Raw genomic sequence first — 23,644 nt, 5'->3', positions numbered from 1 at the left:
TCTATAATCCTTGAGTAGACAAAAAATGTATGCTTGTAATTTTAAACCTCTTACTTAAAAAAAATTTATTTTTAACTTTTTATCTATCTGAATTCAGATAAATTTACAGGGACTGATATCTATTAGGACAAATTTTCGTAGCTAGTCAGTAGTCTTTTAATTGATGAATCAATGAATGATCGCTTTATTAATTAAACAATATAACTATATAGAAATATACTTACCAGCTCCTCATCATTTAATGTTGCGCGTGTAACTGCTGATAATCCAGCATTTCTCTTCGTTGCAGCCATTGTCTGAAATAATTAAAATGTAATTTTAAAAAATACATAAAACTATAATAGTTTTTAAATTATTTATAAACAATGGTAAGTTTCTCACACGATTTTTTTTTTTGGATTCTCACTTATTCATTATTAGAAAAATGTTTTGTCCATAGTTTGTTCTATAATTAACTTTAACATAATATTATTGTAGGTAGTTATAAAAACACAGTAACTAAAGCTGTTCTTTTACTTTGATTAGCTTTATTTTTCCATTCATGTATTAATATCCCGTACCTTTTTTAAATAACAAATTTTTTTTTTGTTAACGAATAAAATTGTTTTATGTATACAAGTCTTCGTTAAAACCTTTATGTATGGAATACGCTCTTATTAAAATATCTTTTGAGTTTATAAAAAAGTCCTTCTATAGTAGACAGTATGAAAAATTGAAGTACTATAAAGATTTTGTCAGGAAAATAGCAGTTAAAAGAATATTCAAGTTTTATTCATTTTAGATAACAATTAATACTCTTTAAGTACATGTAGTAGTAAGTAGTTATAGTAGCGCAGCTTTGGAGTTGCAATCACGTCAGTCTCTGAGATAAAGAAACATTTGGTGTGGATATTACTTGGATGGGTGACCATTCATAACTTCTTGCTTCTCCTGTGCTGTTGAATTTTTAGAAACCTCTTGTTGAGACTTACCAAAAAAGGCATACCTGAACTTAGGAGGAATGATAAACAATCAAAGGAAAAAAAATTGAATATAGCAGTTATACTGTAATAAAACATTACTATAGTATTTCATTTGAAAATGTGTAAGAAATACTGTTTTAATATATCTTCTGCATTAAGACTTTAATGCTATTAATTACATGAAACAAAACTAATGTAAATAGCTGGCTACAAGAACCAAGGATACAAGATGTAATTCTTGTAAAAAAAGTAGTTTTATTTTGTTTTCACCATACATATAAATATAAATAGAGTGAGCGAATCCTATACTAGCGTATAAGTGGCAGCGTGATTAGAATACAAAGAGATCGCTGCATATGGGCCCCTTCTATCCTTGTCTTGTCGACTTACACGATTGTTTGATACACTTCCCGAGGCACGCTCACTCATTGTAGGTTTTGCAGAGAGAAAGTAAAGAGCAGACCAGCAGATTGTGAGAAGAGAAGACTGCTTTTATTAAAGAAATAGCAGATTATTTAAGGAAAAAATATTTTGAACGATAGAAGTTTGTATACTTAATGAAACTTTCCACTCTAACGTCTAAATCTTTTCGTACTCTTACTTCTTATTTTGCTGAGATGACGATAAATTTTTTAGAACGAAGTTCTTTATGTCACGTTACTCGGGGGGCTGGAATTTTAAAACCGACAGATTTTTTTTTTTTGAAACGAAAGTGGTTTACTTTTCCTCTCAAGTTTCCCCCCCTTACCCCCTCTCCCCACTATATATGTATATCGGCCAACCGTGCCGTGTTACTCTTCCACACACCTTTGCCCACCATTCTCCCTCACACTCCCAATTTTATTTTCTCACAATAATTTTTATTTCACTTTGAATTTTTTTTCTTTTACAATTCTTAAAAAAAAAAAAAAAAAAAAATAAAACATTTTCCAATAAAGAGTTTTGAACCCTCGACCTCCTGCATGTGAGTCCAGGACCTTACCCACTCTGCTACGAGCGCTGCCGTCAATAGAAACTCGATTTCTTGTACTTATGGTGTGGTTCGTAACTATAACATTCCATTTTTACATGCATTCACTGATAATACATTCGAATCATGATAAATTATATTTGTATTTGTTTTCTAAATACTTGATTAAAAAAAAAAAAAAAAAAAAAAAAAAAATGTGGAATAGAGTTGAAGAATGTATCAATGGTTTTTAGAGGCGCTTATTTTGAATTCGATAAACGAATTATGTTACATTATCTTATAATTATATAAATAAAGTAATTCAAAGTAAATCAATTATAAATGAATTATGTAAGATCATTATATAAATATAATTCGAGTTTCATATCATTTTCATGGTTTTTAAGGGTACTTATTTTGAATTTGATAAACAAATAATGGCACAATGTCATTGAGTAATTATATGAGAATAAAATAAAAATTGCATTAATAAGCTATAAAATCGCAAAAAAATAAGTGAAAAAAAAAATTTCAAAAAAAATTAATGAAATGAAATATGAAAATAAAATGAAATAAAATTACAAAAGACATGAATAAATACAAAGGAATAAAGAAAAATAAAATAAAAAAGGGAATGAAAAAAAAAGATTAAATATGAAAATAAAAAAAGGAATTAAATGAAGGAAATACAAAAAAATGAAAAAAATGTATTAAAATGAAATATCAAAAAAAATTAAAACAAGAAATAAAAAATAAAAATTAAAACAAGAAACAAAAAAAAAATAAAAAAAGAAATTAAAAACAAACCAGGGGGTATAAATGGGTCATGGGACCCACGGTTTCTTTTATTTTTTTTTTGTTTCTTGTTTTAATTTTTTTTTTTTATTTCTTGTTTTAATTTTTTTTGATATTTCATTTTAATACATTTTTTTCATTTTTTTTTTTTGCTTAAGATTTACTTTCATAGGATTGGCTGGAGCCCGTTCAGAAATTACTAGTATGCGTGAAAGAGAAGAAAGCAACCGCTGCTTTTTCTCCAAATTTAAAGAACTTTGCCAGAAGCCTACACTCACACTCACCATCTGCGTATGAAATTGTGCAAAGCAGTTTTTTGAAATGCTTGCCATCAGTTGGAACTCCTAACAAGTGGCTTAACTCGCATGATTACTGACCGGGCATTCCTCAACAGATACGAAAATCGCAAAATTAGTAAAAGCATAGTATATTAAAGGCAATGAATTGGTATTTAAGCAAACTTACAATGAAATGAGCATAAAGCAACCTAAGGAGTGGAACAGTTCTAGTCAAACGTGAAGAAGTTTAGTTGGTACTTGAAAGGCCAATTAAATGAAACTAAACATAACAGAGAATTAAAAATAGTAACAAAGGCATTCGTGTATGTGCTCGTATGTGTTTATAGCGTATTCAAAGCGCCCGTTGCCCACTACCTCACAAATTCATTAAATAAAGTGGAAAAGTCAACTCTCCTCAAAGATCTCCTAATTAGAATTCAAGCAGATGGGATCAATGTTACCAGTGTTATTTTTGACTGATATCAGGCTTACAAAACTGCGTATGAATCTCTCGGTGCTTATTTGAACTATACGGACAAAAACACTTTAAAACCTTTTTTCCTGAACCTGAGACAGGAAAGCCAGTATTTATTTTCTATGCTCGGTGCCATTGTATAAGATCGTGCAAAAGCTATTTTACAATTAAAGGCCCCATACTTAACAATGAGTTATATTTAATACGTTGGGAGTTCATAAAAAAATTAAATAACAAATAGAAAGAGGAAAAATGACACTGCACAACTAAAACTAAGAATAAACATGTACATTTTAAAAATAAAAAAAAATATGAATGTTTTTAGCCGTTCAGATTTTTAATAATAGCACATCTATAGCTTTAAATATTTTGGAATAATATTTAATGGATAAAAATTTTGTCAAGCGGCGGAAACTTCGGCTTTTTGTAAATACATAAATGACACTCAATCTTCTACATGTGAGAAACAAATTTTGCAAAACTTTAGGACGATCTGCAGTTACAACTGATTATCTAAGTGACTTAAAAGTGAAAGTAGAAACATTTATAACGTATATAGAAAGTCTAAAAATCGTGCAACCTGTAAAAAAAAGTAAAAAAAATTATTTTTCACCAAACGACTATACACATTTAGTTAAAAATACAGACAGTACCACAGTGTGTACGGGTTTCGCTGGATTAATAATGTGTTTGTCAAATTTATACAGCTTAGCTCGAGATTCATTACATGACAAATACTTACATTATGTACTGAACTACGAACTGTCACAGGAGCTTATTAAAATGCTCCTTTCAATTATTTGCAGTATAAACGGTCTTACCAATATTCCTACAACAGTGTAATACCTCTTAGCTATTAAAAGATTGATAAGTTATAAGTTAAATGTAAGTATTTCTGCGTCAACTAATTGTTCACCCTTAGGTACAACTTTCATTGTTAGTTTAAATAGTTACATCAGTGATTTGTCTAACGAATTGTACACTATACTAATGTTTGGCTGCAGTTAATGGTACCGATACTGACAAAGAATCAACATTATTCATGTTACGAAGCATAATTAGTTATTATAATTATATAATATTATAATATAATTAGTTATTATAAGTATAATCGTTATTAGTGTATACAAATGTACTAAGAGAGTAATTCGTCAGACTCTAAGTCTATTTTTCAAAAATATACATTCAGTAATAGTTAATAGTACTATGCGTACTTTGTTTAACCATTTGTTCAATTATGATCATTTTTTTTACCAAATCCCTTGATTAATCATAGACATAAAATTATTGTGCTTATTATAAATGAAAATATAGACATTAGAATGCATCATGAAAGTTGTTTGATTCATAACAATAACAACAGAATAAGCATGAAAAATATAAAGTTACAATTTTTTCCGGTCCGTAAGTGAAATTTATATTATAATTATCATAGGTAAGACAGACATAATTTACTCACTTAAGATATAAGACACTAAAGACTACCTAAAATAAAAATATGTATTGTTTTTGTAATAGAAAAAAAATTTCTAGTTCTCAAGTTGCCAGTTAAATAAATCTATTTAAATAATTAAAAACAGTTGTTATTATTTTTACTCATTATAAAACTAAAATAATATTATGGTGCTGCCACTGCCATATGTATAAATAAAACGTAATAACATATAAGGATTCAAGTATAGTAAGTAAATACTGTGCCTATTTTATCATTTTTAATGCAAAAAAAGTTACATTACTATAACTTATTTAAAGTAAATGCCAATTACAATAATTTAGTGTAAATGGTAAGGCTTGACTCTTTAATGCACTTCTAACATTCTGGTTTATTTTTCACTGATTTTATCTTAACATTACTCCTATTTTGAGTGAGCTTTGTTAAAATTATGTTAAATAATGACATATATCGTGCACGTAGAAGTCCATTTATTAAAGTTGTGCTAGTTAAAAAAAAAAAAAAAAAAAAAAAAACAGGAATCAAAACCCGGACAGTATGGCTACAGAAAAAGATTTAGTCTACGTAGCTATCATAGATCAGAGTTGTAATGCACAAGATCTTATATTTAAGTTGTAAGAAGTGGTCGGGGCTTAGGTTTAAGGTGTGGGTAGGGAGACTCTCTCACTCTGGCTTGTTGTGTAGGGATCCCTTGCTGAGTGTATCTGCCAATCGTGTGAGTCAACAAGACAATGATAGTCAAGGCCCATATGCAGCAACCTTTCTATACTCTGATCTCATGAGCTGGTCTCTTTCGTCCTCTATTGTTATATGTCTATGGTTTTTACTTTCGTAAAATTTGTTTCCTTTCTGCTGCAAACATTCATTAGTTGTTGCACATATAAACTCAAAAAGTTTTGAGCTTTTATCAGTATTTGCTATGAGAGCACACAGTCTCACCTAATTAAAGTGTAACTGATTTGCAGAAAATACACTGACAGTTGCTGCAGTTATATTTCAAAGAGTTCTATGCAGTTTCAACAAGTCCATAATAGCAGGTGAATGAGCTTTTAATTATTGAAATCTACAACTACTTGACGATAGGAGTCTATGAATGTTGTAAAGGATATATTCCAAAATACAGTCCATAAAACGCAATATATAGTTTTCGGGAGAGCTGTCTCAAAGTGCACGTCCATTTACACGCACAATTTTTAACTAAAATCCAACGATCTGAGAAATTCGCTAAGAGATCGGGAGTCAGATTGAAAGCAAACAAGCAACAATCTTTCGAACAGTATTTTCTGTGAATACTGTTTCCCTCTTTTACGTGTGGCAGGGTGAGGGAGTCGGAGGGCTTTTTATAGCTTCATCTTTTAAACACTATTACTAGAAAGGTACTTTATTTATGATACTAATACACGTATAAATAATGTATAAAAAAACTTACGAATACATAAACGAAATGATTTATTTTTCGACCTTCACTAAAAAAAACTTTTAAAAATTATAATCTGAAGTAACTGCCAGGTTCAAAAAGGTGGGAGAATCAGAGTTGTTTACATAGGGTCTTTAGAGGTGTGTTTATTGTTGATCTTCTTTTTTTTTCTTAACTACTGGACATAAAAAGTCGCATTACTTCAATAATTATAGAAATACAAGTAATTTGGTAAGTAAACGATACTGACACAATTTTTATATGTAAGAAGCAAGTTGTGTTTTATCATGACTACATTGCGTTTTTTAAGGTTAGAGCAGATGAAACAAACGTTACAAAACCGTTCCAACTGTCCCATAAAAACCGTTCCGTTTTCTTTTTTTTCTAATCATTACTTCTGGAAAAATTTGTTAAAAGTGTTATCGAAATTTTTTATAAAGATTTAGCTTGTATATTATATTCTTTATTTCACGTATTAAAATTAAAGTTCTTAGATTTCTTCAAAAATTTTGTATGAGATTTAACTAATATGAAAACCAATTAGAATTTTTTCAGTGCCCTCCAATCAATTTAGAAATTCAAAGTCATTAATGATCAAACAGGGGTGAGTCATACAAAATAAATGAACACAAGGTATATTTAATTTTTTTTATGCCGGCTTATTCTAACAACCTTTCGCTGACCGTTTTTATCATCCTTATTAGTCTAAAACACAAAAATTAATTTGATTAAACACATACACACAACAATATAACTTTTACATACAAATTACTGACATAAGTACTCAAGAACTTGTAAGTACCTCGACTTAGTCGTCACAGGTTTAACGATAAACTTATAATAAACTACATAATGCGATAGCACTTATAAAGGCGAAGCAATATAGGTAGACAGTAAATAGCGTTATACTCGATGGGGACAAATAACCTTTTGTAGTAAGGGAAGATACGCTTGATTGAAAGCAAGTACATCTTCCTTCTTATTTATGTTGTTCTTGTCTAGTTTTATGCAAAACATTCCAGAAAGAATTTTTTCTTGTAATTAGGTACTTTGTCAAAGAATTTGATGTTGTCTTAATTAAATTCATGGTTAAAAGTATTTTAATGTGCGCGAACAGTGGAATAGGATATTTTGTTCTTTATGTGTTCATTGATACACACTTTGGCCACTTGTTGTGATTCATCCACTTCTGACGCAGGACAGTTTTAACAAAAAAATAATGTAAAACATTTGTTTCTTTAAGTTGACCCTATTTATCTTTTCCTAAGCAGATCACGTCATTTAGTTAGTTGTCGGTAAGTGGATAATTGTGAATGTTGTAACGTTTAGAATTATTGATAATTTTTCAAAATAATTATCTATATGTAGTACACCAGCTTTGCAAATAAAATGAGTATTTATAAAAATTTTATTGTGATTAATATGATTATATCTTTTTAATCTAACTTAAATATTTTTTTTCCAAGTTTGAAGAGTAATTCTTACTGTCCGGAGGACTCTAATAACGATAAAAGCTATTAACCCCTGCATCCTGCTCCAGGGTTGATTAATAAAATAAATGCAAACAAACTTTGTAAAAAGGAAGCACTATTGATTTGTTAGTATATATCAGTGCCCTCCGGTGAATTTGGAAATTCAAAGTGATCAGTGATCCGTTGGAGGCGAAATGTGAGAGAATAAATAAATACAAGTAAAGTGTATTTAAATTTTCTTGCGTTGATTTATTAATGCGCAACGTTTCACTGACAATATGCGTCAGCCTCATCAGGCTACAAAATTAAAATTAAAAACACACAATGAGTGATCTGGAGGGCTCAAACACAAAAATACAATAAATTTTTGTGTAAGTTGTTACCGCAGGTACGCAAGAATTCGTAAGTTTGATTGACTTACTCGTCACCTGTCGTGCTATCGACTGACAATAAATTACAACAACAAGCCAGCGCTTATATAGGCGGAGCCGCAAAGGTAGACGGTAAAGGGCGATGAACTCGATCGGGACATTTAAACTTTCGTAGTAAAGGAAGGTATGCTCTATTAAAGGAAAGCACATCCTCCTTTCTATTGATGTTGTGTTTGTCGAGTTTTATATAAAGCATTTCGGAAATAATTCTTTTTTTGTTATTGGATTCTTTGTCAAGGATTTTAAAGTTATCCCAATCAAATTCATGGTCAAAATTGATTTGGTGTGCACAAACAACGGAATCAGAGTTTTTACTTTTCATATGTTTACTAATGCGGACCTCCACCGCTCGCTTTGTTTCACCCACATATGATGCAGGACAATTTTTACAATAAAACTTATATACTACATTTGTCTGTTTACGTTTATTCGTTGTATCTTTTCCTAAGCGGACGATATGCTGCAGTTTATTGTTAATGAGAGGGGAAGTGTGAATATTGTAGGGTTTTAACATGGTTGACATTTTTTCAAAATTATTGTCAATGTATGGTATGCCAATTTTGCAGAGAGGGTGTTTGTAGTGCTTCTGTTGTGATTACTATATTTGTGCCTTTTTAATCTGACCTTTATGTTTTTATTAATAAAGTTAAAAGGGTAATTGTTTTTTATCAATAGGTTTTTTACCCTAGCAATATTCACACCCTGAAAACGTGTACTGGCAAGTAAGATCACCCTATCGACCAAATTAAAAACAATATTTCTCTTATAGCTAACTGGATGACCAGAAAAATAATTTAAGATTCGTCCAGAAGAAGTAGGTTTTTCATACCAGTCAAAATTAAAATAATTAGGAATTTTTATTATCGTCAAGTCTAAAAAGTTGAGTTTCTTGTCAATCTTTATTTCATATGTAAATTGTAGTTTGGGATGATATGAATTAAAAATGCTTACAATTTGGTCAATATGGTCAACATTTATCTTATAAATAGCCCTACATATTTTCTAGCAAAAGTAATTTACGATGAACTCAAGAAGTCAGTCAACGTTTTAATATCACACATTAATAATAGCTTTGAATTGAAAAACAAACTAAAAAATATAAAGCCCACTCTTAATTATATGGACTAATGTCTTTAGATGTCAGCTCCATATTTACTAATATTCCTCGAGAGTTGGTACTACGGAGCATCGATCGACGTATTGTGACCATAATGAATAAATGTCGCATCCCGGTTGCTAAAATTTGACAATGTACAGAATTTTCGTTCAATAATACTTTTTTTACTTTTGACAACATTTTTTATCAACAAATTTTCGGCACGCCAATGGGTTCTCCTATTTCACCTTTGTTTGCTGACCTTGTAATGGACGACCTGGAAAATGATTGTCTCTCCATCTTAAAAAATAACTATAATATTATTCCATCTTTTCATTTGCGTTACGTAGATGATGTATTACTTTTTATAAATGTTGACCATATTGACCAATTTTTAAACATTTTTAATTCATATCATCCCAAACTACAATTTACATATGAAATGAAGATTGACAAGAAACTCAACTTTTTAGACTTGACGATAATAAAAAATTCTAATTATTTTAATTTTAACTGGTTTGAAAAACCTACTTCGTCTGGACAAATCTTAAATTATTTTTCTGGTCATCCAGTTAGCTATAAGAGAAATATTGTTTTTAATTTGGTTGATAGGGTGATCTTACTTGCCAGTACACGTTTTCACGGTGTGAATATTGCTAGGGGGAAAAACCTGTTGATAAAAAACAATTCCCCTTTTAACTTTATTAATAAAAACATAAAGGTCAGATTAAAAAGACACAAATATAGTAATCACAACAGAAGCACTACAAACACCCTCTCTGCAAAATTGGCATACCATACATCGACAATAATTTTGAAAAAATGTCAACCATGTTAAAACCCTACAATATTCACACTTACCCTCTCATTAACAATAAACTGCAGCATATCGTCCGCTTAGGAAAAGATACAACGAATAAACGTAAACAGACAAATGTAGTATATAAGTTTTATTGTAAAAATTGTCCTGCATCATATGTGGGTGAAACAAAGCGAGCGGTGGAGGTCCGCATTAGTAAACATATGAAAAGTAAAAACTCTGATTCCGTTGTTTGTGCACACCAAATCAATTTTGACCATGAATTTGATTGGGATAACTTTAAAATCCTTGACAAAGAATCCAATAACAAAAAAAGAATTATTTCCGAAATGCTTTATATAAAACTCGACAAACACAACATCAATAGAAAGGAGGATGTGCTTTCCTTTAATAGAGCATACCTTCCTTTACTACGAAAGTTTAAATGTCCCGATCGAGTTCATCGCCCTTTACCGTCTACCTTTGCGGCTCCGCCTATATAAGCGCTGGCTTGTTGTTGTAATTTATTGTCAGTCGATAGCACGACAGGTGACGAGTAAGTCAATCAAACTTACGAATTCTTGCGTACCTGCGGTAACAACTTACACAAAAATTTATTGTATTTTTGTGTTTGAGCCCTCCAGATCACTCATTGTGTGTTTTTAATTTTAATTTTGTAGCCTGATGAGGCTGACGCATATTGTCAGCGAAACGTTGCGCATTAATAAATCAACGCAAGAAAATTTAAATACACCTTACTTGTATTTATTTATTCTCTCACATTTTGCCTCCAACGGATCACTGATCACTTTGAATTTCCAAGAAGCACTATTCTTTATTTTTATAAGTCTGACCTTTTGTCGAACGATGTCGACCTCTTCAAAGACTTATAAACAGTATTAACATAAATATTACTCATGATATCAAGCTGTTCTAACAAACAAAATATAGTCAAAAATAAGCATGCACGCATATACATACTGTTACAAGAAGCGCCTTCCCGACCACTTTACGACGATGACATAGTTGTTTATCGACTTACAAGTAAAATTTATCATTTAATAACATAGAGTAAAAAATTAGATTGAAAATTGTCAGAACTTTTATTTTTAACATTTACGGTCGTACCAAAAGATCTAAAAATCATGGCCGCAAATCACAAGGTTCATAACACAGATCACACTATGACCGAGAAGAACTGAGAGTCACTAAACGTAAAGTTATAAAACTCTTATACTTACACTTATCCTGATACTTAGCTGTAGACTTTGAAGACTATAGTAGTTAGGAAAGACAAATTGGGTCGATAAATTGGAGTAGGGATGAGATAGATAAAGAGAACTATGAATAAATGTTAGAACACAAGATATGACGTATGAAAAAAATAAACTAAGGTACGTACATAAAACATTTAAATTAGGGTTAATGATATAATTTCTTACAAATATATTGAATAAAATCTGTATAAGAAGCATTAAAATTGTTAATGTTAGTTTTTTATTAATTTTGGTTTCAAAACAAATTGTATTGAGTATCTTGAAAAATTCTAGTATAAACATATTTTTATCTCTGTCAAGGGATCTCAGGATAATATGGTAAAACTTTCAATGGTATTGTCACGTTAAAACAGGGAGTCATCACAAGAAGTCCATTAGAGCTGAACCACAAGTTAATAAAAGATAGCCTTGATTTTAATATTTCATTTGTAAAAGATTCTGAGTATCAATTGTATCTTTATAGTTTTTTTATAAATTATTCAGTTGTAGATCAAAATTGTGAGTTGTGTTGTAAGAAAATATTCATCTACTAAATTAACTATAATAGCTTTTCTAACAGAAATATTTGTGTGTAAAAAAATTTTCAATATTCCATCTGAGGCTAAGCTCTTTCTATATCAATTAAAAAACCAGTAGTTCTACCTATCACAAAATCTTGAAAGGGCAAAGACGTAGTATTTTCCCTCCCCACCGTAAGCTGCATATGTGTGTCAGAAATTGAACAAAGAAAAAACATAAGAAGAAAAAAAAAATCTGTTTTGAGTAGACACAGCTGTGAGTTTGCACTATTTTGATTTAGAAAAGGTCAAGATTTTAGACAGAGAAAATAATACGTTCATACAAGAATTTTCTAAGATGATGAATATAATTTTGTATGAAATCAACATTAATAATAAAACTGACATTACTAGTTATAATTTAAATGCTTTTTGTAGAGTTTTTATTTGAAATATCCATAAGAATTTCCGTTGGTTACCCTAATATTAATTTTTTGTATACATATGTCAGTTTATGTTTTGTATACGTAATATCTTGGGTTTTAAAATTTAATTACAGTTTTCTTCATCTATCTTATTTCTACTCTAGTTTAACGACCCAATTTTTCTGTCCTAACTATTATCATCTTCCCAGTCCACTGCTCAGCACCAGAATAACTGTCAGTATAAGAGCTCTATAACCTTACATTTAGTGACCCTCAGTTTTTTTTACTCATAGTTTAGTCTTTGTTATGAACCTTGTTATTTGCGGTAATGATCTGTGAATCTTTTGGTACGAATGTAAAAGTTAAACATAAAATTTCTGATGATTTTTGACCTAATTTCGTACTCTTTCCTATTATATAATAAGTTATATTTGTAAAATGATACACAACTATGTTATCATTGTAAAGTGATCGGGGAGGCCCTTCTTTTAACACTTTGTATATGCGTGTATGAATATTTGTGACTATGTTTTGTTCATAAGCACAGCTTGATATAACAAAACGTCAGACATTAAGAAATAAAGAATGCTGCTTCCTTTTTACGAAGTTTGCTCACATTTATTACAGTAGTTATTATTTGTCAAAAAATTTTTTACTTTAGCAAACATCCGTAATGCAAAGTTTTGTACTAGAAAGTTAAATTTCTCCATCAAATAACTTCAAAAGAATATTTCTTTTGTTACTAACTGGATGACCTAAGAAGTAATTTAGGATACGTTCACAAGATGTAGCTTTTTCAAACCAGTCAAAAATAAAATAATTTGAATTTCTGATTACAGTTAATTGTAAAGAGTTATTCCTTAAAAGATTTACGAAAAACTGGACAAAAAGAACATAAAAAGTAGATGTATTTTGTCAAATTGAGTATATTTTCTTGTCAAAAATGGCTTATTTGGGTGGGCAGCTTTAAACAGTGAGGAAGAGTTGGAGGGTGGTGACAGACGTCTTTAAAAATATCGATTGGCTGCCAAGATCAACCAATGGTAAGAACTCTTTGTTAAAGGCACTGAGCGAGGCAAAGCAGCTGCTCCTGCTAAGATATGAGTCGTCGATGGGTACTGGTAGGTGACTGGCCAGTTGTCGGTAGCATAAGAGATAAGTCAGCTGTGAGTGTATTGTACAACTGATTCCCTTATGTACTGTATGGTTGTGCAAATAAAATCGATACTGTAGGTAAAAGTGAATATGACAGGGAGTTAACACACAAAGAAATTAAATGGTAATACATAATGGTGTTTATTCTTATATGGACTACCCCTACCAGCGCAGTAGCGTAGGTTTCATCTAGCGAGAACCTAGCCGAGGCTTAGATTAGGTGACCCGGGTGAATGCTTTTGAGAAGTTGCACAGCCCTTTTTATGTGCTATAAGCTACTTTCTTACTTGTTATGTTAACTAGAAACTAGTGGTTGCCACCTAGTGAGCAGTAGGTGGTACTATGAATCGCGAAGTTTTGAATCGGAGCTGCGGGCGACACTTAAAAATTAAATTAACCTAAAACGATTTAATTTAGTAAATATTCGTTATTTTATTAACTAATAATTAACAAAATAATATCCTAGACGGTAAAATCCTTTACTATAAGTATTTAAATGTCCTGGTCGAGTTCAATGCCTTCGATCGTCTACCTTTGTTGCTTCACCTATATAAGCGCTGTCGTGTTATTATAACTCTATCGTTTGACCTGTGATGAGTAAGTCAAGATACTTACGAGTCCTCATGTACCTGCGGTAATTAAAATTTGTTGTCTGATGCGGCTGACATCAATGGTCAGTGAAACGTAGCAAAAATAAGCCAGCACAGGGTAAAGTTGAAATACTCCTTGTATTTATTCGTTTCTTATATCTCGCCTCTCACAAATTATTGATCACTTTTAATATTTTATAGTAAAACCATTTTTTCTGACTATAAGGTAACTGTATACTTTGACTTGTTTTTTTTCAAAAATATGGTTTTTGGTTGCTATATTAAAATGTAAAAAAAAAGCGTTAGAGTCAAGATTTTTTAAAACACGCTATGTAAAAGCTGACCTTTTTTTAACTAGAAGATTTCTCTATTTTACTTGCAATATCTGTATTTTATATATGTATTGACAAATACAATGATTTTTCAGGGAGAGTCGCAAGTTTTTGATTAAAATGTATGTTAACCTGGTGACATACCGAGTGAAAAAAATTATTCATTCAAGCTACAAAAGCATTCCCATTCTTATCGTAGGGTGTCAATTTGATATTTACTCTGAGCATCGTACGAGCTAAGTCGATATAATCCTTTTAAGAACTGATAAAGAATTCTATCGAACTCTTGTCGAAATAGAACATAAATTAGACTTGCCTTTCAGTCAAGGGTTCGTAGGACTGTGTAGGGAAAACATGATTATCCAGAAATATCTACTAATTTTGATTTTTAAAGTGTTACCGCCTTTAAACTTGTTTTGCAAACAACTTTTTTTTCACATTTCTGCTTCGTTTTTTCTTTTTCCTTTTCTTCATTTCTTTTATGCACACCTATTTTCGATTAGTAACTATCAAATTACTTTTTTTTCACTTTTCACGCTGTTAAATGAGTTCTTAACACCACCACTTCTCCGACAAGAATGTGCTTTTCTCTTACATGGTAAAGGATTGTATCTTGGTTTTTCAATCACCTATATAATTTTTTTAATAGTTCATATTTTTAGTTTTCACCGGATTTGTTTATCTGATTCTTAAATGTGTGTTCAAACGATATATTACTCTCTCCGACATCGTCAACTATATCTACTCCTGCTCATAAAGCTTTTTGACTAACAGCACAAGCACCTCTGACTTTTAAAGGCATAACACTTTAAAATAGTATGCTGATAGGAAAGCCTGATCCATGTCCTTTCTATCTTTACGACCCTGCAAATACATACCGGACCTCTTTTCCTCTCCCGTGCTGCAGATGATATCCACCATAAAAAATCATTTTGAAGTGCATTACTTAAAAGGAAACTTTTTTAAAATGTGACACCACGGTCAATGTCCCGAACTCGAATGCTATCAATTTTTCGAATTGATTTGTTACATTCATATCGATGATGTAAACCTATTATTGAGGAGAGAAACGTAATCGGGTGGAATATACCTCTTGACAATCGTTCTTTCAAGTTCATTTCCTGAGTTTTTAAATTTACCATCTTTAGTAGAGATGTAATCATATACTCTACAATACTTGGCTCGCGTATATTAGAATAAATATAAAGTTGATCAGGTGAGCGGCGTTGGCTTAGTGATCAGTGTGCTTGTTACGGATACAACGTGGTTTAAGGGGTCGAGGGTTTTATTCCTGGTGAATGCAGATTTTTTCAAAAACTGTTTTCATCGGGAAAAGTTCATATGTAACCCCGGCTGTTTTGGGACGGGTTTTTCCGTGGACTTTTCCTTGAGAGTAATTCCAGGATTTTTTCCTTGCCGCATAAATTTTCAGGCGTGGATGAATGCGAAATAGTGTTAGGGCTATAGTATGGGTAGCGATAAGCGGATCAGATGCTAGGCGTCGGGCAGGAATCACCGGCCTTGTCGGTGAGGAAAAGTCCCTGAATTATGGGGCTTCTCCAAGGTTGCTAATTAGCCTAGATCCGAGGTTTCAGCAGAGAGTGCTGGCTTAACCAACAAGGAGTGGACGTTCTGGAATATGGAGTCCACTCCGGGGAAAGACTACACAGTGGCGAGGACCCGATGCACCATTGGTGCAGAGAGTTTTAGCTGAACTGGCAAGGTGTTCCACTGGAGATACTTACACTGTGTCCATGGATTCAGGTATGATATCAGTAAAAGGGTTGGAAATGGGTGTGGCAATAAAACCCCACACATAAGTGGTAAGTGGGTGACCCCGGCAACTAGGCCAGTAGGCTGTCATAGTAACTCGGTATAAAGTGGATGAGATACCCTTATTGACATGCTTGTTGGTTGTTTATCGTAAATCAGCATCATGCAATCTCCCTTTGTATCCATTTAGCGAAGCCACTGCGAAGAATGTTCTATGCTGTAGATTTGGTAAGTACCTAACCTGATGTCTTCACGTGACGCTGAATGGTAACGCCGCGAGTCCCAACAGTGAAGGGGCTCGCAATGGCAGCGAAATCAGGATTAGTTTTGCCAAGTTCAAGGTGATGTTGCCAGAATTGATTGACTAAAAGCAAAGTGAAGTGGCTATCCCTGAACGAGCTGGCTTGGGAACAAGCGTCCTCGCTTCAGAATCCTCAGGGGGCAGTCATCAAAATGACGGCACGGGTGTGGCAAGCCCGAGAGACCCCGAGCCAGGGGAGACGAGCGCCATCTCCTCTAAATACGGTATTTGAACTTAATGCTTCAACGACTTGCACTAGGGCGTGAGTGTAGGAACGTTGCATCGATGGAGACCCGGGGCTTGGCTTTACCGCCCGGCTGCGAGGTGAAGTCTCTTTAAACTTCCCAGAATTTTAAGCCTTACACGGATGGCGAGAAAATGAATGACCCACTGGGAGCCTGGGCCTCTAGTTCGTGCTGATCTCTTCTCACGATTATACAAAAAACTGAAAGTCCATCCATGGATGCTACGGTGTTCGGTTGGAGTAAGAAACGGATGATACACCAAAATAAATAATGAAAGCGAAAGAAAAAGAAGGAAAAAGGAGTTGAGTGAGCAGCAAAAGGAAAGCTATAGTTGAAAGCACTGAGTTGCATGATGAACTTTTCTGCCCCAAGCGACGTAAAGTTGAAAGCAACACAAGGGCAATAAGCAGCCTTTTGACGCCCTCTCGAACCCCCGGTTCATCAACTACTCTCAGAAGTGGTGACGACTGGCGGGCAGAGGGTACTGGACAGTCGAGAATGCTTATAGAAAGCAACCTAAGGAAAGCATATATACTTCTGAGAAGATGTGATGAAACTCATCTGTCCATGTCATCTCCTCGGAGTATTGAAAATAAAAGCATTGAAAGCATTGAACTAGTTGAAAGTTGCCATAATTAATCAAAATACAGTATCTTTAAGTCTGGTCGACTTCTAAAAGTCAACTTCCTACAACTTAACGTAGGACGATCAAACAAGGTTACGGGGGAGATAAGCCATCTGATCTTTACCAAAAGATTAGATGTGCTACTTCTCCAAGAACCGGCCAAGAGTAAACTGGGCAACTCTTGAAAATACACTGGGCTTGGTACCAACATGATTATGGCAACTCGTTCCAGGGAGCCTTGGGCTGTCGTTGTTATAACAAACCCCAACTACAGTGCACTATATATTCCGCAGCTAAGTAACCAATACTGTGTAGTTGCGGAAATTACTGCTCCCAGACTCTTATTCTATGTTGTGAGTTGCTACTTTAAATTCAACGAAGGCAGGGAGTCGCTCTTAATCCATCTGGAAATGGTGCTTCAAAAGCTAAACGGGGAGCAGGTAATAATAGGCACCGATTCAAATGCTAAGTCATCACTTTGGAGTCCCAGAGGCACCAATATCAACGGCGAAGCTTTTAAAAAAGTGTTAGCCACCCACGGGCTTGCCACCCAAAACAAGGTCAGTGGAACACCGACATACGAGTTGAAGGGGCGTAAGTCTTGGATTGACGTTACCTTGACGAACTCGTCGATGAGCCACAGGATCTTTAATTGGAAAGTGCAGGACCTGTGGACAACTAGCGAGCACAAATCGATCTCCTTCAACTTCGAGGTTCAACAAGTCGAAAGCGAAACTCCCCCTGCCAAATCAAGGTATAACCTTAACAAAGCTGGCTGGGAAAAATTCGAAAATGAATTGAAGAGACTCTCAACGGAGAGACTCGATATGCTCGAACTAAAGGACATTGATGAAAGAGAATACTACGCTCAAGAAATAAACAAAGTCATGATAGACGCATGCGATTTGGCAATACCCAAGAAGAGTCGTCGGAGAAGCCGGAGTCCGTGGTGGAGTGAGGAATGAGAGGCCGCTAAATATAAGCTAAATAAAACACACAGGTTGCTTAAGCGATACCGTCACGATCAAGAGTTGGTAAATGAGTACAGAGCACTGATAAAAGAATATAAAAGAATGATACATCGTGCAAAGGATGAAAGTTGGAGTGATTTCATAACTACAGTCGGCAACGAAGACATTTTTGGCCGCGTTTACAAATCTATGACGAATAAGGAATCTCCTCGAACAGCTTTTAGTGCCCTAATGACCGATGAAAATTATACCAAGTCAATGGTCGAAACAGCTGATACCCTGTTGAACACTCACGTCTTGGACGATGACAGAACTGACGACTCTTCAGAGTTAAGTCACATGAGGAGAGAGATGGAAGCCCCCCCGGAAACGGAGGAAGCCCAAGTCTTCTGTGCTCACGAGCTCAAACTTGCTTCAAAAGGGTTGAAGAATGGCAAGGCGCCGGAAGCTGATCTCCTGGAGGCGCAAGTTGTTAAACACGCAGCAAAGTTTCTCCAGGCGCAGTTCCTGGGCCTAATGAACGCCTGCTTGGAAAAAGGGTACTTTCCACAAGTGTGGAAAAAGGGTACGCTTACGATCTTGCTGAAAAGCTTTGATAAAGATTTGACGGACCCGCGTTCATACCGCTTAATCAATCTTCTTACCGTAAATAGCAAGCTTTTGAAAAAGCTCATAGTCAAAAGACTTAATCGTGATATACTAAACTCTGAAGGTATCTCGCCTTATCAGTATGGTTTCACACCTTGGAAATCAACAGAAGACGCTATTGTGGAACTCAGACGTCTGGTGAACGATTCGGACAGTCGGTACAAGTTTGGGATTTTGTTCGATATCAAGGGTGCGTTCGACAACGTGCAGCAATCGGCAATCCTTTCAGCTTTAAAAATGAGAGGATGCCCTAAAAACGTTCACCAGCTCATAAAGAGCTACCTTGAAAACAGGCAAGTTAATCTTGAATGGGCTAGTCAGACTGCCTCTAAGGTAGCAGCAAAGGGTTGCCCCCAAGGCTCAATCCTCGGACCGAGCTTTTGGAACTTGGCTTTCAATTCAGTGCTTGAAACCTTGGAGGCTAAGCCCAACGTAGAGTTCCTAGCCTACGCAGATGACCTCATAACGGTCATAGGTGGAGACTCGTGAAAATAAATTGAGCTGAAGGGCCAGGAAGTTGTTGACGAGGTTCTCGGGTGGAGCGAAAGGATCAAACTCGAGATCTCAGAAAGCAAAACTGAAGGCATTTTCCTCAAAATAAATGAATTTGGAAGAGCTGATCAGAAAGGGAGACCCAGACCTGACAGACCCCGGAAATCTAGAAAGAAAAAGGCTAGACCACTGCTGCGAACGCCAATAATCAAGATTAGGGGAAAAAGTTTGAAAGTAAGAAAGTCTGTCAAGTATCTGGGCGTCATGATCGATCAGGACATGAGGTTTGGAATCCACTGTTCATACCTAAGAAACAAAGTGACGCCTCTCTTCCAAAAATCAAGAAGACTCGCCAAAAGCACGTAGGGACTTAAGTTCGCCACGAACTTGCGAATTCACCAAGCCGTCTTCACGCCAACAGTTGCGTACGCATCCTTGAAAGCAGAATCGCCCTGTATAACTTAAGGAAAGGAAATACCATTTTCTTTGGCAACTTTATGAATATGGAGATCGAGGACGTGAGTGAGAAGCAAATCAGGGAGGAGGCCCTGGACATATGGCAAAGAAGGTGGGATAGCTCAGCAAATGGAAGAGTAACTTACTCTTTTAGAAGCAACGTCAGAATGAGAATCAACTCAAAATGGTTTGAACCAGACCACGCAGGCGTTCAGGTGTTAACAGGTCATGGAAACTTTAACGCGAACCTTTATAGGTTTAACTTAAAAGACGATGACCTCTGCACTTGTGGCGCCGTAGATACCATGGAGTATCGATTCTCAAAATGTCCAAGAATAATTGAAAGTCGTAAGCGGTTCATGGACGTGACGGGGCAAAGGACATGGCCAAGGAACAACGAGTTCTTTGTATCAAGTCCTGAAGTCTTCCTGGCTTTCTCAGAACACTGTAAAAATGTTGTGAAATTTGCAGACTCTGTAGAATAAGCCAGGACGATAGCAAATGCAAAACTTCAAAAGCCGGGTGTGTGCGGCCTAAGGATCCAGCCGTCAGGGAGTTGTGTCCCTTCCCGTATCACATGCTAACCGTGTCGCTCCAGGCGGGAGCTTGCAAACGTGCCTCCTCGCGCTCCCCGTAGACGCGATCATCGTTAAAACTGTTGCCAAACGGTTGGCTCTGGAATGACTGATCAAGAGTTGGGACAGTTGATGATCGTGACAGAAGCATTCGTCCCGGTTCAAGCACAGCGCCCATGATACTCGATAAAATTTACCTTCGAGTGGCATAGGCGATGCGCTGGACACGACCAACCGGCACGTAAATTTTTCTAAGTCAGACCCCTGGTTTGTTTCGCTGGGCGCAGGTGGTAGTTCTTTCGATTCCCCTAGTACTAGCAAGTGGCTAGAAACCCCTCACGGTGGTGACCGGCCTGGAACGGGGAGCAGTGTCAGCCTTTCGGAGTATACCGCTGTGCGCTTCTCTGCGCCTCGATCACCCTTCTCCCTTTGTATCCTGTATTGTGTATCTTTGTATTGTGTGGCGCTTGATAACCATGGTAATTTCTTACGGTTCTATAAAAAGTAAATGTATTATCATGTGTTGCTCACCATAGAATCTCATATAAATACATCTTTATGCCTTTTTTTTTTTTTTTTTTTTTTTTTTTGATGACGCAAGAAAGATAAATCTTCTAAAGACACCCCAGCTTTTCTAGTAGTAGTGTCAGATTTATCTGCTGTGTGTACTGGTTAAGAAGTAACCTTCCCATATGGAATTGGTCTATCAGGACTACTTACTCATAAAACAAAAAGAGACTTTACAAAAAAAAAATGATGAAAAATAACAAAGACATTCAGAGGCCAGCTTGCTCTTAAAGAGATGAGAAGAAAGAGGATTATGCATCTGGATGAACCATAAAATTCTTTTATACTACCATTTAACTGTTTTCATTGTCTTTACACACTTGTTATAAATTAATTCTTATAATATCTTAATGAAGTTATGAAATTTTAGTTCTGTTTGTTTTTTATTTTACGTTTGAATAAGAGACTTAGCTATGGTGTTTTAACAAACCTTTATAATTGTTGTATTATATCTTTTTAATGAAAGAAAAGATTCTATTCCTGTCTGTGAGGCAAGAGCTTAAAAGGTTTTGTCTGCCTTCTGGCAGTAACTTATTTTTTCAGTCTAGGGTACAAAGTGATTAGAGGGCGATGAGTGTTCCAACAGATAAAAAGTATAACTGCTCCCTTGGAAAAAATGCGTTTGTAAGTAGTGTTTTAACGTATAAAAGCTACTATTTTATAGTTTTTATTTAAAAATATCTTTAAATCCAAACTACGTTTGAATTTATTTTACATACAGTTAAAATATGTAAGATATGTCTACATGTACCGTTGTATGCCATAGAGATGAAGCTGTATGGAAGCGCGATGAGGCAAGTTTGAGAAACAGACGAAGCCCTGTTAGCCACGCTATTATTAATTCGAAAATTACATACTCAAGTACACATTAAGCAGCAGCTTGCTCCTCCTTTAACCGAATCAACAAAACTTCATTTTCAGCATGGTCCACCTCACGAGTAGAAAAGTACCTGTCCAGCCACAGGCTACTCACTCTTTGCTTCAAACTTAGATTTTGTACAAGATCGCTGCTATTCGAATAGTGTATGGAAAACAAACAAAAGCTTTTATACAAGTATACGTTTGTATTGAAGGGACTGGAACTTCTTTTGTTAACTAAATATTCTGACAAGCTGCGTGACAGTAATGCTACTTATACCTTCTAGCTTACTTTATTCATCAGAAATCTTGCCAATGTAGGTTGGACGATAAGCAGATCAATAAAGTAATAACAAATTATGTTAATTGCCCTTGTAATTTTCTCGTTAGTGTAACAAGGTTTGAACAAAAGATACTGAGCGTTAATTTAATACATCAGTTATTTAATAAAATTTTCTAAAACTCTAAAAATTCACAGAGAATATTACAACTAAGACACTCCTGTCTTTAATAGGCTTTTGCATTATTAAAGATTGATAGACTGTAAGGTAGAAAAGATTAAAATAAATGAACATACAAGTCCATGATGACTAATGTTTATGCACTAATCTTGATCAACGTGAACACTTGTTAACATGTGGCACGTATGATATGCGTAACTCATTCGATGTGGGGGTCGAGCCAATGGAAGGGATGGCTGACTGAGATTAGGGTTCGTGGGACGATGAGGTATAGAGCTTCCTTTAGATATATGAGTCAAATTAAATTAACCTAACAACTGACAACTCTACGTAACAGCTGTCTCATTCTCGTCCCATGTGAAAACAATATGAAACGTCACGAAATATCAAAATATTAATGAATGAAGCTGTTAGTTCACGAAAAATAAAGTTTATATAAGAAGCAATAATCAAACAAGAAAAGAAATAACAGACATCAAGGTAATTCAGCAAGGCAAAAAAAAAACAAAACGCTATCCAAACATCGATAATGGCCATCAAGCCACTGGGACAAAACATCAAAAGATTAGAAGAGTAGTAAGGAAAAAGAAAGAAAAATTTAGCTGAGTACCATTCAACAGTAATAAATATCTAGTAGTGATTTACATTATAAGGCAAGAAACAATCATTACAACTATTATCATCATTATCTGGTCAGAAGAAAAAGGCCAAAAATTACGAAATATTTACTATTGATTCCCTGGAAAATGAATGTTACGAAAACGTACTTTTCAAGATTATTTTTATTTTAAATTCTCAGATCTACTAAGTAAACAACTTATATATTAACTAAGTTTAACATAGGTGAGATACATAAATCAGCAGAACGAATAAAACAAATAATAATGATTCATTGAAAAAAACATTAATGTGTAGGGGTAACACCATCACCATTATATGTATAAAAAATATAGAAGAAGTTAAAGAAAAAAACGTGTTTCATACAGAATAAAAAGAGTGGCATCAGAACAGCCTTAGTAAGAAAATGTCATTGTACAAAAAGCAGGCGTTTCAGCAAACCGATATTCACTCAAGACAACTTAGACCTCTTGGAAAATTATATGGCATCGTAACAAAAAATATGAGTTGATAGCTTTAGTGACACTATATCAACGATAATAACTATAAACATTCAAGACAGCTTAAAACTACAAAACGAAGACAAAACTGAACACTTGATCTACACTAACATGTTTTTTCCTATTTTTTCTCCTTCTTTACCTTCTTCAA

The 23,644-nt window shown here is 34.3% G+C and overlaps 1 protein-coding gene across 1 annotated transcript in view; it reads right to left on the bottom strand.

Moving 5' to 3' along the window:
* Positions 1-23,644, bottom strand: part of unc-13 (protein unc13 homolog) — a 907,591-nt gene that overhangs the window by 627,816 nt on the left and 256,131 nt on the right. The window contains exon 7 of the mRNA XM_089594724.1: positions 225-296. Coding sequence (XP_089450850.1) covers positions 225-296 — 72 coding nt within the window. The remainder of the gene's footprint in view (positions 1-224; positions 297-23,644) is intronic.

Source organism: Copidosoma floridanum, unplaced genomic scaffold (assembly GCF_036245765.1).
Source record: "Copidosoma floridanum isolate Cflo_tuat_1 unplaced genomic scaffold, Cflo_Japanese_pri ptg000021l, whole genome shotgun sequence".
NCBI classification, from domain to species: domain Eukaryota; kingdom Metazoa; phylum Arthropoda; class Insecta; order Hymenoptera; family Encyrtidae; genus Copidosoma; species Copidosoma floridanum.
This window is presented reverse-complemented; position numbering and strand designations above follow the sequence as displayed.